This window comes from Anomaloglossus baeobatrachus, chromosome 4, assembly GCF_048569485.1.
Source record: "Anomaloglossus baeobatrachus isolate aAnoBae1 chromosome 4, aAnoBae1.hap1, whole genome shotgun sequence".
Classification (NCBI taxonomy): domain Eukaryota; kingdom Metazoa; phylum Chordata; class Amphibia; order Anura; family Aromobatidae; genus Anomaloglossus; species Anomaloglossus baeobatrachus.
In genome coordinates, this window is record NC_134356.1 from 95,745,641 (window position 1) to 95,760,972 (window position 15,332).

General features: G+C 42.9%; 1 protein-coding gene across 1 annotated transcript; it reads left to right on the plus strand.

Moving 5' to 3' along the window:
- Positions 1–2,379: 2,379 nt before the first annotated feature.
- SKP1 (S-phase kinase associated protein 1) lies at positions 2,380–14,100 on the plus strand. The gene is made up of 6 exons (XM_075344476.1): positions 2,380–2,486; positions 6,487–6,583; positions 6,902–6,975; positions 7,957–8,100; positions 8,382–8,522; positions 12,208–14,100. Exons 2-6 carry the CDS (start codon positions 6,487–6,489, stop codon positions 12,241–12,243), a joined length of 492 nt encoding a protein of 163 aa, XP_075200591.1. The 5' UTR covers positions 2,380–2,486; the 3' UTR covers positions 12,244–14,100.
- Positions 14,101–15,332: the final 1,232 nt, after the last annotated feature.

Genomic DNA, 15,332 nt, shown 5'->3' on the forward strand with positions numbered 1-15,332 from the left:
TTGTTGTTCCAGAGACTACTATGGTAGCTGCTCCTAAGATAAGTGTTTGACTTTTGCTATTTACCTGGGCTCAGGTGGTAGCATTTGTGTTTACCTGTATTGTGTCTTTTTGTCTCCCTTAGCGTTAGTGGTGTTGATAAGTGCTCTTACCCACCATCCTTTCTTAGGTTATATTCACACTGGACGTTTTTTGCAGCGTTTTTTTCCTGACCAAAACCTGATCTTGTGGCAGGATGTCTCCTGCCATTTTGGTGCAGTTTTGTGGCATTTTTAAAGCATTTTTTCTGAGATGTCAAGATTAGCAAGGGTTCAAGGCTACTTGAGTGCTGGGTCAGGATTGACCTGGATCTGGCACTTGGATAGTAAAAAAAAAAAAAGGTAGACAGAAAAAAAAAAAAGTAAAGCAAGCGCGCTATACTTACCAGTCTCTGGTAGACGTTAAGGGTGCTTTACACGCTGCGACATCGCTAGCGATAGCTAGCAATGTTGTGCATGATAGCACCCGCCCCCGTCATTGGTGCAATATGTGGTGATCGCTGTCGTAGCGAACATTATCGCTACGGCAGCGTCACACGCACATACCTTTTTAGCGACGTCGCTGTGACCGCCGGACAATCCCTCCTTCAAGGGGGAGGTGCGTTTGGCGTCATAGCAACGTCACTGCGGCGTCACTAAGCGGCCGCCCAATAGAAGAGGAGGGGAGGAGATGTGCGGCCGGAACATTCCGCCCACCTCCTTCCTTCCTCATTGCTGGTGGACGCAGGTAAGGAGATGTTCCTCGTTCCTGCGGTGTCACATGTAGCGATGTGTGATGCCGCAGGAACGACGAACAACATCGTACCTGCAGCAGCAACGATATTATGAAAAGGAGCGACGTGTCAACGATCGACGATTGTTGACGTTTTTTGCGACCGTTGATCGTCGCTCCTTGGTGTCACAGGCTGCGATGTCGCTAACGCTGCCGGATGTGCGTCACTAACGACGTGACCCCGACGATATATCGTTAGCGATATCGCAGCTTGTAAAGCACCCTTTAGAGTGTATGGGCTTCATACTTCATGACATCATTCAACAGGCCCCTATCACATGGGGGCAGGGGTAAGCATGATTGTAGTGGAAGGGAGAAAACATCACCAAGCTCACTAACCCAACTGTTCATACTCACTAACCCAGCTGGTCACTAGAAGGTCACTTCAGAATAGTCCAATGTTTCCCTCTTAGCCATTCTTGGGTGTTTATAGCTGTGTTTTGTGTCATTATCCTGTTGAAAGACCCATGACCTACGATTGAGACCAAGCTTTTTGACACAGGGCAGCACATTCTCTCTAGAATCCCTTGATAGTCTTAAGATTTCATGGTACTCTGTACAGATTCAAGACACCCTGTGCCAGATGCAGCAAAGCAGCCCCAGAACATAACAGAGCCTCCTCCATGTTTCACAGTAGGGACAGTGTTCTTTTATTGATATGCTTTCTTTTTCTATCTGTGAACATAGAGCTGATGTGCCTTGCCAAAAAGTTCCATCTTGTGTCATCTGTTCATAGGACATTCTCCTGTGTACCTTTAACATGTTGGTCTATAATTTTCTTTCTAATCTCCTGAGACAACTCTTTTCTTCGCTTGCTCTGGTCCATGTTGGGTGTGGTACACATCATGTCACCAAACAGCACAGTGAGTATCTGTAGCCCTATATACTGGCCCACTGACTGATTACAAGATTATAGACGCCTTTAATGCTAATTAGTGGACACACCTTGATTTAACATGTCCTTTTATCACATTATTTTAAGGGGAACCATCATTTCTGTCCAGCCTGTTTCATGAGGTTTCATATTCATACACTGAGAGCAATCAATCAGAAAGAAAGTCTACACAGCCTTTCTTCTAATATTCGAGTCAGTAAATATCTCTCGCTGTTCTCTATGGCTGCGCTAAACGTAACAGTCTGTGGGGAACGGAGCCTCGTGCGGCCACCTCAGGGAGCACAGGACAGCCAGAAACGGAGGGGAAAACGGCAGCTTCTGGGGAAAGGGTTAACAAGGCCCCCCGCCCCTACTGTCCCCGCTCTCACCACAGTTACCAGGCGAGAGCCCAGCTGCTTCCCTGGATACTGGGCGGCGCCTCGTCCTGATTGGCTGGACTTCCTTTACGTAATAGTTGTCCTCTCCCTTATTGGTTGTAGTTTCGGCAGTACCCGCCCCTTTGGCGCATGAGGTAGATGCCCAAGGAAAGTGCCCCAGATTTAGTTCCTAGTTCCGGTTTCTCCGCCATTTTCTTGGAGACCGATAGTGCTGCCTGTTCCGAGCATCTGCCTCGTTCCTGGAGACACATTATATAGCCGTGGTGAAGTTCTAGCTTCCAGGACGTTGCAGAGTACGTTACAAGAGTCCCGCCCCTTGGCTTGGGTGACGCAGCTCCCTGGGAGGTGGAGTAGTGTGGCCGGCAGGCAGCGGTGAGGCCTTGTGTCTGAGGACGAGCTTAGCGCGGTGAGTTCATGGCCGGGGACGTCGTGTGTGGAGGGGTCGGGGCCTATGTACGCGGGCGGCGGCTTGTCTCCCCTCAGGAGCGGGCACGGAGCTGCTCCATGGGCGTGCGGTGCTCCTATACGGAGCCAGAGGCCTAGCCTACCAGCCCGGGGGATGGCCGCTTACATGACAGCCCTGAGCCTGGCGCCTTCTCCCCCTGTATGCCTCTCCTGTCCACACAGCTGGGTGAGGCCTCAGTCTGGGCGAGGAGTCTGCAGTGACGCCGTCCATTGGATCTGTGTGTGTGTGTGTGTGTGTGTGTGTGTGTGTGTGTGTGTGTGTGTGTGTATGTATGCGTATGTATGCATGCGTATATAAAGTGTGTATGTATATTATACATACAACTTATATACACACACACTAATATATATATATATATATATATATATATATATATATTAGTGTGTGTGTATATAAGGTGTATGTGTATAAAAAATTTAGTGTGAGATTATATGTATATTAATAATCTTATATGCACACTAACATTATACACATACACCTTATATACACACTAATATATATGTATGTGTGTGTATGTAAGGTGTACGTGTATAATATGCATTAGTGTGAGTTTTTTTTATATAATATAATCACACACTAATATATTCTACATACACCTTATATAGACACACACATATATATTAGTGTGTATGTCAGTGCATATGAGATTAATATACATATAATCTCATACACACTAAATATATTCTACACATACACCTTATATACATACATATATATTAGTGTGTATATAATGTGTATAATATATTGTGTATATAAGTTTTTTTTTTTGGTTTTTTTTTCCACTCTAAGTCCCATTTTTTTTTTTTTTGGGGGTGTGTGTTTGTTCTCATGTTTGTTTACCGTGTGGTTAGTGACACAAACAATATACAGAATGTGTTACAAATAAAAAAATAATTTTTATGGAGTGCCCATTCCCCCCCCCCCCCCCCCCCCCGTTAATGGGGCAGTACAAGCGCATCTGTGTTGTGCGGTGGTTTTTATCTGACCTATAGGGATGTGAGTAATTTTTATCTTCGCTTTTTAATTTGCTTTAATTCTTAATGGGAGGAGGATGGTTACTTTTTTTTTTATATATTTATGGTTCATTTTTAGTTATTTCAGGGGGCTTGATCCTGCTGTCATCTGACTACTTGTATACTATACCACAAACACTATAGAATACCAGTTTGTAGTGATTGACTTTCTTCAGTGAAGGGGGAGGGGCGCTGGTTACTGCGTGTGTGGCCAATCAGCCCATTGACTGCCACAGTCAGTGATTGACATCTGCATCTAAATGGTTACACAGCATCAGGTGGCGCTGGCTTTCCTCTTGTTAGAGGCGGGCCTGGCCCTGCAGCCTTCCTACTTGTGCACCTGTCATGTTACGTTAGGGTGCTTCCAGGGGTTAATGAATGTTTTGCAGGGATAGGCTAGAAAATAAGCTTCTTGTTAAGAATTTAGAGTCTAAAGGCTCTGTCATACATAGAGATGTCATTAGTGAGATCGCTGAAACGTCAGGTTTTGTGACGCAACAGCGACCTCGCTACGTGTGACACAGTGACCGGCCCCCGCTGCGATATCACTGATCGTACCTGAATGTCCTGGTTAATTTTTTGATCGTTGGTGTGCGGCTGGGCAGCATGTATCGCTGTGTTTGACGCCATAGCGACAACGAGCGACCTTGTTGGCACGCCTGGGTGGAAAAATTATGCCTCTATCGAGGTCTGAGTCAGAATAGCTGCTGTGTGACAGGGTCCCAACGACCGCCGAGGTCGTGATAAGGATTACTGTATCGTTGCTGCGTCGCTAATTAGATCTACCTGTTTGATAGCTTACTAGCGACCATGTAGCAACGTACCAGCGATCCTGACCAGGTCGTATCGTTGTCGGGATCGCTGGAACGTCTCTACGAGTAACGAAGCCCTAAATGTTGTCAGTGTCACCGTGTGGGCATCTGTGCCAGCCATGCTGCGCAGAGGTGAGTGGATGAGTGTTCACATTTCTTATGGGCGCTGAGACTTGCATCATGCAAAAGCCTCAAGTCCTTTCAAGCTAGTCTCCTGTTCCTGCAGCTGTCATGACATGCTGGGAGTTGTAGTGTCACGTTCTTGGAGAAACCCTGGATCACACATTCAGATCATTGGAGACAAGCCATGTCTTGTAATCCTCTATTAGAATTCAGATTAATTCCGGTCACTTGATTCTGCAGTATAAAATACATATATTAAATGGCGGTTACACCTGATGAAGCCGGTATACTTTCTATAACTGGCGTTAAGACTAATATCAAAGTTGACATTTTAGAAGACTAGCGCTGGAGACTTAAGTCATTTTATTACTAGACAGGAAAACTGCCAAAAAAGATCTTTCATTCTGACCTAGATTTTCCTAGTGAATATTCCAGCTTCAATGGGTCAAAGATGCCAGTTTAATAAAGCATGAACTTTTCTATTATAAAATTACAATAATACAGCGAAGATAGAGATCCAGCACTGAATAGAGCAGTTACCTGGTAGTCCTAGACTAGCAGTGCGGGGCACCATGTCATCTTCTGATGCAGGGCTCACCTTATTACCCATATGTTGGTGTATTTGGGCACTGGGTGTACCACTCTGAGCTCCAGACTCTCGGCCTGGTGTCCTGTGTGGGCGGCAATGTACGTCATCTTCTGATGTGTAGATCTAAAATCACCTTTACCCCCGCCCCGCCCATCACTCTCATTACAGCTTTGCATGGCTTTCCGTTTGTTTACCTCACTTACAGAAAACACGTTCACTTAATCGTGTTCCCCTCTGTAAAAAGATTTGACTCTGAACAGTTTAGTTTTTTGTGTTTTTTTTTGACCACTTTTCCTATTGGGTTTTATCTAAAACGTGAAAGGGTCTGTTCCCTTAACAAGTTAAGGTGTCCAAAACGCTGCTTTGAACAGTGCAAGCACAGTACATGGGATTTATAGAGAACCCATGCTGACTGTGCGTGTACAGCCCGCAGCGAAAACTGAGCTGTAGTGAGGCTTTCCAAGCCACAAGCATGCTAATTCTTTGCTGCGGAGTCGCAGACGTCCTCCGTAGAGAGACCACAGCGCCCTGAACCCTGATCGTGGGCCCGGGCAGCTGTGGTCTCCTGTGGAAGAGACTCACTGACCCGCAGGTGATGACCCGCTGCGTCCAGAACGCAGCGGGTCTTGATCGTGGTCATTTACTCTTAGTCGTCCACATTGTGCCACTTAGGACTGTGGTGTCACTTTGATTTCCGTAATAGTAAGGCTGCTTTCACACTACGTTTTTTTTTTAACATGCGTCATGAACGTTTTTAATGCAAAAACTAATCCAGTGCAAATGCGTTTTCATTTCAATACATTTTCACTGCACTCGCGTCAACATGCGTATGCGTGCGTTATAGTGAGGATCAAGCGACTTGCAGTTTTTTAACTGTTTTCAAAAACTCTACTTGTAGCGTTTTTGAGCTGCGTCCAAATACGGTTTTTCAGCAGCTGATAAAAATTCTTCAAGGGATTTCTTTAAAAAAAAAAAATCAATAAATAAAAATCACTTTTGGTATGAATTTAATAATCTTTACAGTGATTATTTTTTTTTTCTTAGACTCCACTTGTCTGTGGTAGAAAAAGTGCTGACATGTCCCCTTTAACATATTGGTAAATAACCTGAAACGCCAAGTCTCCAACTATCCGTATCCATTGATCATGAAAATAACTAAGAACAGAAAACAAGTTGCTAGTACACTTGTGTATAGTTATTGTGTAATTCATCTACAGTTCTTGATTAATATACAGTTTATTACATTTTTAATGTTTTTAAAATGAGGGCTTTGAGTTTGACATGTACTAGAGCGTCTAAAAAGCTGATTAAAGCCTTAGCAAATAATGGATCCATTCCGGAAGCAGTGAGTAGTAATTGCTTTGATGTGCAGGAATCCATAACTTGTGCCTCTTCTTCCACAGATGCCTTCTATAAAATTGCAGAGCTCCGATGGCGAGATCTTCGAAGTAGATGTAGAAATTGCAAAGCAATCCGTTACCATCAAGACCATGCTGGAAGGTGAGCTCATCGCCCGTCATACCATTACTGGTTTTCACCTGGTGTATCTGCAACCATTTCATATGGATATCAGTGACTGCATGGGAGAAAACGCTGATGCCTGTAGCACTGTACACTATAAAGCATCTGATGTTTTCTATTACCACATAAGTCTGTACTAGTAGTAAAAAATAATCTATCTATTGGTTTATAAAATACTATACTGGTATAAAAAATTTTCCCAAAATATTGCAGAAGAGAAACTCAAACTGTATTCATGTGATTAGTGCTGTCAGTGATCTGCATTCTCTTATCTTGATCTTTCCACTGTTTCTTCAGATCTGGGCATGGATGATGAAGGGGATGATGATCCTGTGCCACTTCCTAATGTTAATGCAGCAATTCTCAAGAAGGTAAATGTGTCGTCTTTCTATAACTTTATTTTATTTTTCCATTGATACATCCGTATTAGTGCTTGTTTTTGCAGGATCAGTTGCTTGTTTGAATAACATCATATGATGTAGAGTGGAAAGTCGGGGGAAAAAAATTCCAAATGTTACAGAATAGCAAAAAAAGTGAAATTCTACAATTGTGTTTTTGCGTTTTTTTATTTTTTTTTTCCTTTTTCATTCATTTTACCATATAACTGACCTAGCAGTATGATTCTCCAGATCAATATGATGCCAAATATATGTATATCGTATTTTTCAGATTTATAAGACGCAATTTTCCTCCCGAAGACTTGGGAGGAAAATGAGGCGTGCGTCTTATAATGCGAATGCACCTAACTGGAAGGTGGTGGAGAGGGGTCGTAGGAGGCAGGTGCTGTGTTGGAGCCTTCAGGGTGGGCTGCTCTGCTATGAACGGTGAGGCAGGTCCATCCTGAAAATGTCAGCAGTGCGGGCTTCAAATAATGGCGCTTGGATGCGGCACATGCGCAGGTGGAGCCCTCGGTGCAAGAACTAATCGGCCCTTCCACTGCCTCCGGCCAATTGTTCTCCCAGCAGCAGCGGACTTGAGGATAATAGCGCTCATAGGTGGCGCGTGCGCAGATGAGATCTCGGCTTGTCATTGAGCTGATAGCTCAATCTGTGCATGCGCTGACTCCGGGTGCCATTTCTTTGATGCCCAGACCTCCCAACACTTTTTGAAAGTTGCCAACCTCACAGCATCTGGGACGCCGGTCATAGCATTGACCTGCTCCACCACCTCCCCTGCCTCGTGTGACCCTGCTCCACCACCGATGACCCATTTATCTACATAGCACTTCACTAGTTTTTGATGATGTTCAATGTCTGTAGGAAACTGTCTTCTCTTTTGTAAGAGGGAGCTGGGTGGTTTCTTGGTCAGCACAGCAATTTATGCTTCCTCTTCATTTTCTACTGTTTTTCTAGGTGATCCAGTGGTGCACCCACCACAAAGATGACCCTCCCCCACCAGAGGATGATGAGAATAAGGAGAAGAGGACAGATGATATTCCCGTATGGGACCAGGAATTTCTTAAAGTAGACCAAGGAACTCTATTTGAACTTATCCTGGTGAGCAATCTTTGCCTGACTTCTGCTTGTTAGAGTCCCACGTTGATAAGTGTTCCCTGTTGAAACCCACTTACCATAGGTAATTTAAGCAAATTTTAGAAGATTGTTTCTCCAGAATGAGAATCTTCTTGGGCAAGAACTGAAAATTCCCGTATTTACTCAAATTCCAAGATTAGGTAGATTAAAATGGGTTCTCTAAACTTGTCCTTTGTAGGTGTCGTGTAGAGAAATTTTGTAATTATTTTGCCATGTAACTTATTCTGAGTTATATTTTTATCCAGGCTGCCAACTATTTGGATATTAAAGGACTTCTTGATGTAACCTGCAAAACCGTGGCAAACATGATTAAAGGCAAAACGCCAGAAGAAATTCGGAAGACATTTAATATTAAAAACGACTTTACTGAAGAGGAAGAGGCACAGGTAACTTATTTAAAAAATGCTGAGAGATGATGGCTAGAAATCTGATGCCGGTGACTAAAGATCTGATTCAGCCTTTTTTCACAGAACCAGAAAAACTAACATGTAAATACTTAGGGGCTGATTACGCAAAGCTTTCATGCCAAATTTCTGGTGTAAAAGCTTTTAAAAGGCTTAAACTTTTCGGCATTCTGGCAAATTTTAGCAACTTTACACATTTCCACACCAGTTTCTTCCACTTGTGTCCAATTTCTGCCAAAATGGGCACTGGGTGCACGCCATAGATGCGCTAGTTTATAATCTGTTATGGTGTCCTGTACCCCAGACATGTAATTCAGTTTTTCGTTCATGTTTTGGTCCACTTCATCTGTTTTTGTCTTAGTTTTTCTCCTAAGAAATAAAAAAAAAATAACTTCTGTTCTTCTACATACAGTGGATACTGAAAGTATTCAGACCCCTAAATCTTTCACTGTTTTATTGCAGCCATTTGGTAAATTCAAAAGGTATTTTATTTTCTCATTAATGTACACTCTGCACCCCATCTTGACAGAAAAAAAAACTAGAATTGTTTCATAAATTTGCAAAAATTTCTACAAGAAAAGCTGAAATATCACATTGTCATAAGTATTCAGACCCTTTGCTCAGTATTGAGTAGAAGCACCCTTTTGAGCTAGTACAGCCATGAGTCGTCTTGGAAATGATGCAACAAGTTTTTCACACCTGGATTTGGGCATCCTCTGCCATTCTTCCTCGTAGATCCTCTCCAATTCCGTCAGGTTGGATGGTGGAAAGCTATTTTTATGTCTCTCCAGAGATGCTCAATTGGGTTTAGGTCAGGGCTTGGGCTGGGCCAGTCAAGAATGGTCACAGAATTGTTCCGAAGTCACTCCTTTTTGTCATTTTAGCTGTGTGCTTAGGGTCATTGTCTTGTTGGAAGGTGAACCATTGGCCAAGTCTGAGGTCCAGAGCACTCTGGAAGAGGTTATCTCTGCACTTGGCAGCATTCATTTTTTTTTTCTTTTCTTTTCAATTGCAACCACTCATCCAATTACTGCAGCTGAAAAATCCCCCATAGCATGATGCCACCACCATGTTTCACTGTTTGTCTGGATTGTATTGGGCAGGTGATGAGTAGTGCCTGGTTTTCTCTACATATACCACTTAGAACTTTTTGGTGATAATTCTATCTGTCTCATCAGACCAGAGAATCTTATTTTTTTGCCGCTACGGCGTTTACCAATCAGATTGATTTTATATTTTGATAGATCGGACATTCCTGAACGCGGAAATATCATAAAAATAAATTAAATAAAATAAATATATATTTTTTTTTAATTTTTTTTATTTTACCATGTCCCCTATGGGGCTATATGGATCAGTAATCTGAATCGCTACTGATTTACCGTCTAACCCAGCTCTGGGCCAGGTGAAAAAGAATGAGTTGTGTGCCACAGGATTCATCACATGACCCTGTGCTACCATGACAACCACCGGAAGTCACGTGATCACATCACGTGATTTCCAGTATCGGCCAGTGAGTAAATTTTTACCGCCGATGCCATAATGGCGCTGTCACAACGGCACGGGCAGATAACGATTCTGCCCATGCTTGGCAGGCACACATCTAGGCTGTATAAATCAGCTGAGATGTGCGCCGATCACTGCAAGCTGCCGGCAGCAGACCACGGGCAGTTAACACTGACCGCTAGGATGCAAGATTATTGCCCATGGTCGTTAAGGGATTAAACAAGAAAAACTGAAATATCGCAGTCATAAGTATTCCGACCGTTTGCACAGACACTCATATTTAAGCCACATGCTGTCCATTTCCTTGTGATCCTCCTTGAGATGGTTCTACTCCTTAATTGGAGTCCAGCTGTGTTTAATTAAAAAGATAGGACTTGATTTGGAAAGGCACACTCCTCTCTATATAAGACCTCACAGTGCATGTCAGACCAAATGAGAATCATGCAGTCAAAGGAACTGCCCAAGGAGCTCAGACAGAATGGTGGCAAGACAGATCTGGCCAAGGTGATAAAAGAATTTCTGCAGTACTCAAGGTTCCCAAGAGCACAGTGGCCTCCATAATCCCCTAATTTGGGACCACCAGAACTCTTCCTAGACCTGGCAGTCCAGGCAAACTGAGCAATCATGGGAGAAGAGCCTTGTGAGAGGTAAAGAAGAACCCCAAGATCACTGTGGCTGAGCTCCAGAGATGCAGTAGGGTGATGACAGAAAGGTCCACAAAGTCAACTATCACTGCAGCCCTCCACCAGTCGGGCCTTTATGTGCAGAGTGGCCTGACAAAAGCCTCTCCTCAGTGCAAGACACATGAGAGCCCGCATAGAATTTGCAAAAAAAAAACACACACCACACATTGACTTGAAGGACTCCCAGACTATGAGAAAATCCAAATACCAAAACTGTTTTTTGGTCGCCACAAATTTTGTGCTAAATGCAGTAACAGGTGATCAAAACGTAGCATCTGCGCAAAAAATTGTTTCGTTAACAAACGTCAGCTCTGGACGCAAAAAATAAGTAACTGAGCCATAGATCCCGAAAAATGAGAACGCTACGGGTCACAAATATGGCGTAAAACGTGCGCCACTTTTTTTTGGACTAACTTCAGATTTTTTTTTTTAACCCCTTAGATGAAAGTAAACTTATACATGTTTTGTGTCTACGAACTCGCACCGACCTGAGGCATCACACCCCCACATCAGTTTTACCATATAGTGAACACGGTAAATAAAATATCTCAACCATAGTGCTGTTGCACTTTTTTTGCAATTTTTACGCAATTTTTTTACGCATTTCGAATTTTTTTTTTTTTACTGAAAAAAATAAGTTGCGTGTCTCGGAAGAATGGCGAAACCCCCCCCCCCCCGGAAAGCGAAAAATTTGACTGGTCGTGAAGGGGTTAATAAATGTGCAAAATTTTGTCAAGATGGGGTGCAGTGTAAATAAAAATAAAAAAATCTTGATTTTTACCAAATGGCAGCAATGAAACAGTGACAAATGTAAAGGTCTGAATACTTTCCATATCCATTGTACTAAGAGTTGTCCTATCCCTTTACTAATGTCCACCTGCTTCTACACAGAGTAAAAATATATACTTCCCTGCCCAGCACCACTCTTCTTTCAGTCTTGTGTCCCCTGGCAGTCCTGTGACATGTCATGTGACCACTGCAGTTGATCAAGTTGCTGATTGGCTGCAGCATTACAGTGATGTAAAAGTGGAACAAACACTGTTCTTCTGACTTAGACAGACGTGAAGGCTGTAGTGCTCATGCAAATAGCTCCATGCACCATAACAGTTGTGTTGTACCTGTGGAAAACAAGGATAGAACACGCAAGTGAAAGCTGGCCATAGGAGCATCAAATACTGGTGCTGGGGCTCCTTTTGTCTAAGGACTATGGCATATACTGATGTATTGCTGATAAAAGGCTTCATTTGGACATTAGTTTTAGGAAAGAGTCCCAGCACCTCCATCAATCACAAGTAAGGGGCATGGTATGCAGAATCGAGCACGGTGCCATGCGTTGTGTAGTGGCTGTAAATGGTACTGCAGCTTCCTTAGTACCATGGTAAATTATTGTGATTGGAAGAGGGTCCCTTAGAGTAAATGCTAGCCTCTGTAACTGCCTCCAGTGAACATTGAATGCCATTCTCTCTTCTATGTTGCAGGTACGCAAAGAGAACCAGTGGTGTGAAGAGAAATGATCTGCTGCGCCTCTCCTCACTATAACACTGTAAGAATCGTTCCAAATAGTTGCACTGCTCTGTTTATAATAGACAATTCAGCAGCTTCTCATCTTAGCAGCAGGGCGTTTTGCTGCATGTTGTGTCCTATATAAATATATCAAAAAAATTTTTTTTTTTTTTTTTTTTTTTTTTATTTGAGTTTCAATTCCTCTCCTCAAACTGTGTTTTTACCATTGTATTCATTGTGACTTCCTATAAACTATAATGAATATCTGATCTGTGTGCTGTGAAGGCAGAAGATGCCGTTCCTATTGCTTTCCGGCCAAGTCATCTCCTCGCCATGTGATTGCGGACTATGCCGCTATAACTGTCCATGGAGTAAGCGTTAGAGCAGATCAAAGCTGCATGACGACACACAGCAGGAAACACACAACCGTGGATCTTCAGTAGATCACATATCACCAGATGTATATGGAGTTTGCAAGTGCTGCTGTTTTCCTTTTTTTTTTTTTTTTTTTTTTTTTTTTTTTTTATATATTAGTAAATCTGCTTAGAATACACATTGGCATTCACATCAATTGTCAGTTTATTTATTTAACTTTTTGCTGGTGCTTTTGGAAGAATAACAGTTTGGACTGACTTTACAGAGTGGAAACTAACCCTGGAAAAGGGGTATTCTCATGTTGAGGGTGCAGTGCTGTGGCTCCGCAGCACACCTGGCTGTTCAGAGCTCCGCAGCACACCTGGCTGTTCAGAGCTCCGCAGCACACCTGGCTGTTCAGAGCTCCGCAGCACACCTGGCTGTTCAGAGCTCCGCAGCACACCTGGCTGTTCAGAGCTCCGCAGCACAGATCCAGTCAAATCATGACCTGTTCTAGCAGATTCAGGTTGATGGGGTGCCACTATGGAGGAAAATGTTTGGGAGTGCAGCACTAGATGCCTCTTCATTCTCTGGATCAGTGAGGATACCAGATGTCAGGCCTTTAATGATATTGGTGACAAGACATGGGAATACCCTTTAATCACAGGTTCTCCTATGCTGGTATATCCTAGTGTTTCCCATAGACTGCAATTTCAGGACAAAATATTTCTGCACTGTGTTGGAAGATTGTGAAACCTCTAACCAGAGAGCTTGGCTAGAAAGGCTTAAGTGATGTATTCAGTTACTTAAAGGGGTACTCTGAGAAATGTGGTGATAATGTATGTTTAAATATTACAAACTTTGCTAAATACCTCTTTTATTTAGCGCACAAACTAAAAATTACCTTTTTGCTATCTGGATTTGAAACATGGCCGCTCCCACGCACTCTTCTACTCCCTCATAGTCTGTTTGGTGAGCAGAGTGCAGCATATATCCTTTGTAGCTAACGGAGGGCAGGACGGCGTGGCACTATTGGAATAAACTATACAAACTGTCTTCCGCCGGTTCTGTTGGGCTCGGTGAACAGAGGAATGTGTGTTCACGATGCCTGAAGGGAAGCTGCCCCCACCCAAGTCAGTCTCCACTAGACCTCTTTACGCAGCCCATCCTAAGACGTAGGACTGCTGGGAGACTGCTGGATGCTGACATAGTCCACTAACTAAAGATGACTTTTTTTGCTCAACAAAGGTATTTTTTTAGTAAAATTTGTAATATTTAAATGTACGTTATTTTTATTAGATTTCTTAGAGTACCTCCTTTTAATTTACCCCTGTTTTGAGCTGAAAATATTAGATGCTGATAAAGCTTCACACCTCATCCTAACAGATCTGTGCAACCTTCCCCCCTCTAGCTTCTATATATGCATATGTTGTGTTGTGTTCAGTGTTCATTATACTTTCTAATCTGTATTAAAGAGCAGGTTTAAACTTTCCTAATAAATCAGATATAAAGGATGGTGTCAATGTCTTACTTTAAACTCTGGTTTTACTGCCTCCATTTTTTTTTTTCTATTTCTTTATTTAATTTATTCTTGCTAAAACAACTCAACTACCCCCAATCTTATCTCTTTTGAGTGAGGATCACAAGCCACATCCAGGGCTCACTGAATAGTGACATCCAGCTCCTGCCTCTTCCCTCAACAGTAGTGACACCTAAAGCTCCTATTACTGGTCCACCGTATTTTGTTTTATAAGATGCACCGGATTATAAGACTTGCCACAAATTCAGAAGAAAAAAAAAATGGTCTTTATAAAAAAAAAAAAACATCTGGTGTCTTACCACTGTGCTCTGGCTGGCACGGTTTATTAAGATATGTTTCAAACAAATGGTGCCCAGAGGCAGCGCATGCGTAGATGGAACTCTTGTGCCAAGAGCTCAATCTGTGGACGGTGGGCGCCATTATGTGAAGTCCTTAACACTGACATTGTTAGTGGCTTGTACCCCACTGGCTGCCGCCGACCACAGTAGCTGTGCTGCCCCCCTGCACATAATCCCTGCCTCCTGTGACCCCTCTCAATCACCACCTGGTAAGCTACATTTGGATTTTAAGACGCACACCTCATTATCCTCCCAAACTTTTGGGTGGAAAAGTGTGTCTTATAATCCAAAAAATACGGTAATTAGTTACATTTGGCCCAAAGAAATCACAGCAAGGCAGTATATTTGCATCCAGAAGTTCCCACATTACCTCCTTCAGTATTCTCAGCTCCTTCCACCACACTCACATCCAGTCTGAAGCATCTACTGGAGTTGGCTCTTCTCCTTTCTCCAGTTTAGCACACTTAATTTACCTCTGTAACCCTTAGACCAGTAAAGGCTTGTTTGCATGTAAATGCTGAAATTTCTGCAGCGATTTGTCAGCACATGTGCGCTTCAAATCACTGCAGAAACACTGCGTAATGGATGCAGTGTTTCAGGAGATTACATGCCAATTTCATGCGCTATGGATACTGTCTCTCTCATAGACAGGGGGAGCTGCATCGAAAGCGCACAAATAAATTGACATGCTGCATTTTTGAATGGATTTGGGTCAAAATTTTAACATCCAAATTGCTGCGTTCAAAAAATAAATTGTATGCACAATCTACATTGTGCCTGGGACGTATGCATTTACGCTGCAGTGCTAAACGCAGTGTAAATGCATGTTCTGTCCCCACTTAAAGGCGATTTGGAGGTGCGTAGTTGT

Coding starts and splice junctions, on each gene's coding strand:
- SKP1 (XM_075344476.1), top strand. CDS start 6,487: ATGCCTTCTATAAAATTGCAGAGCTCCGATGGCGAGATCTTCGAAGTA. Junction 6,976..7,956: donor ATGCAGCAATTCTCAAGAAG/GTAAATGTGTCG, acceptor CTGTTTTTCTAG/GTGATCCAGTGGTGCACCCA. Junction 8,523..12,207: donor CTGAAGAGGAAGAGGCACAG/GTAACTTATTTA, acceptor TCTATGTTGCAG/GTACGCAAAGAGAACCAGTG.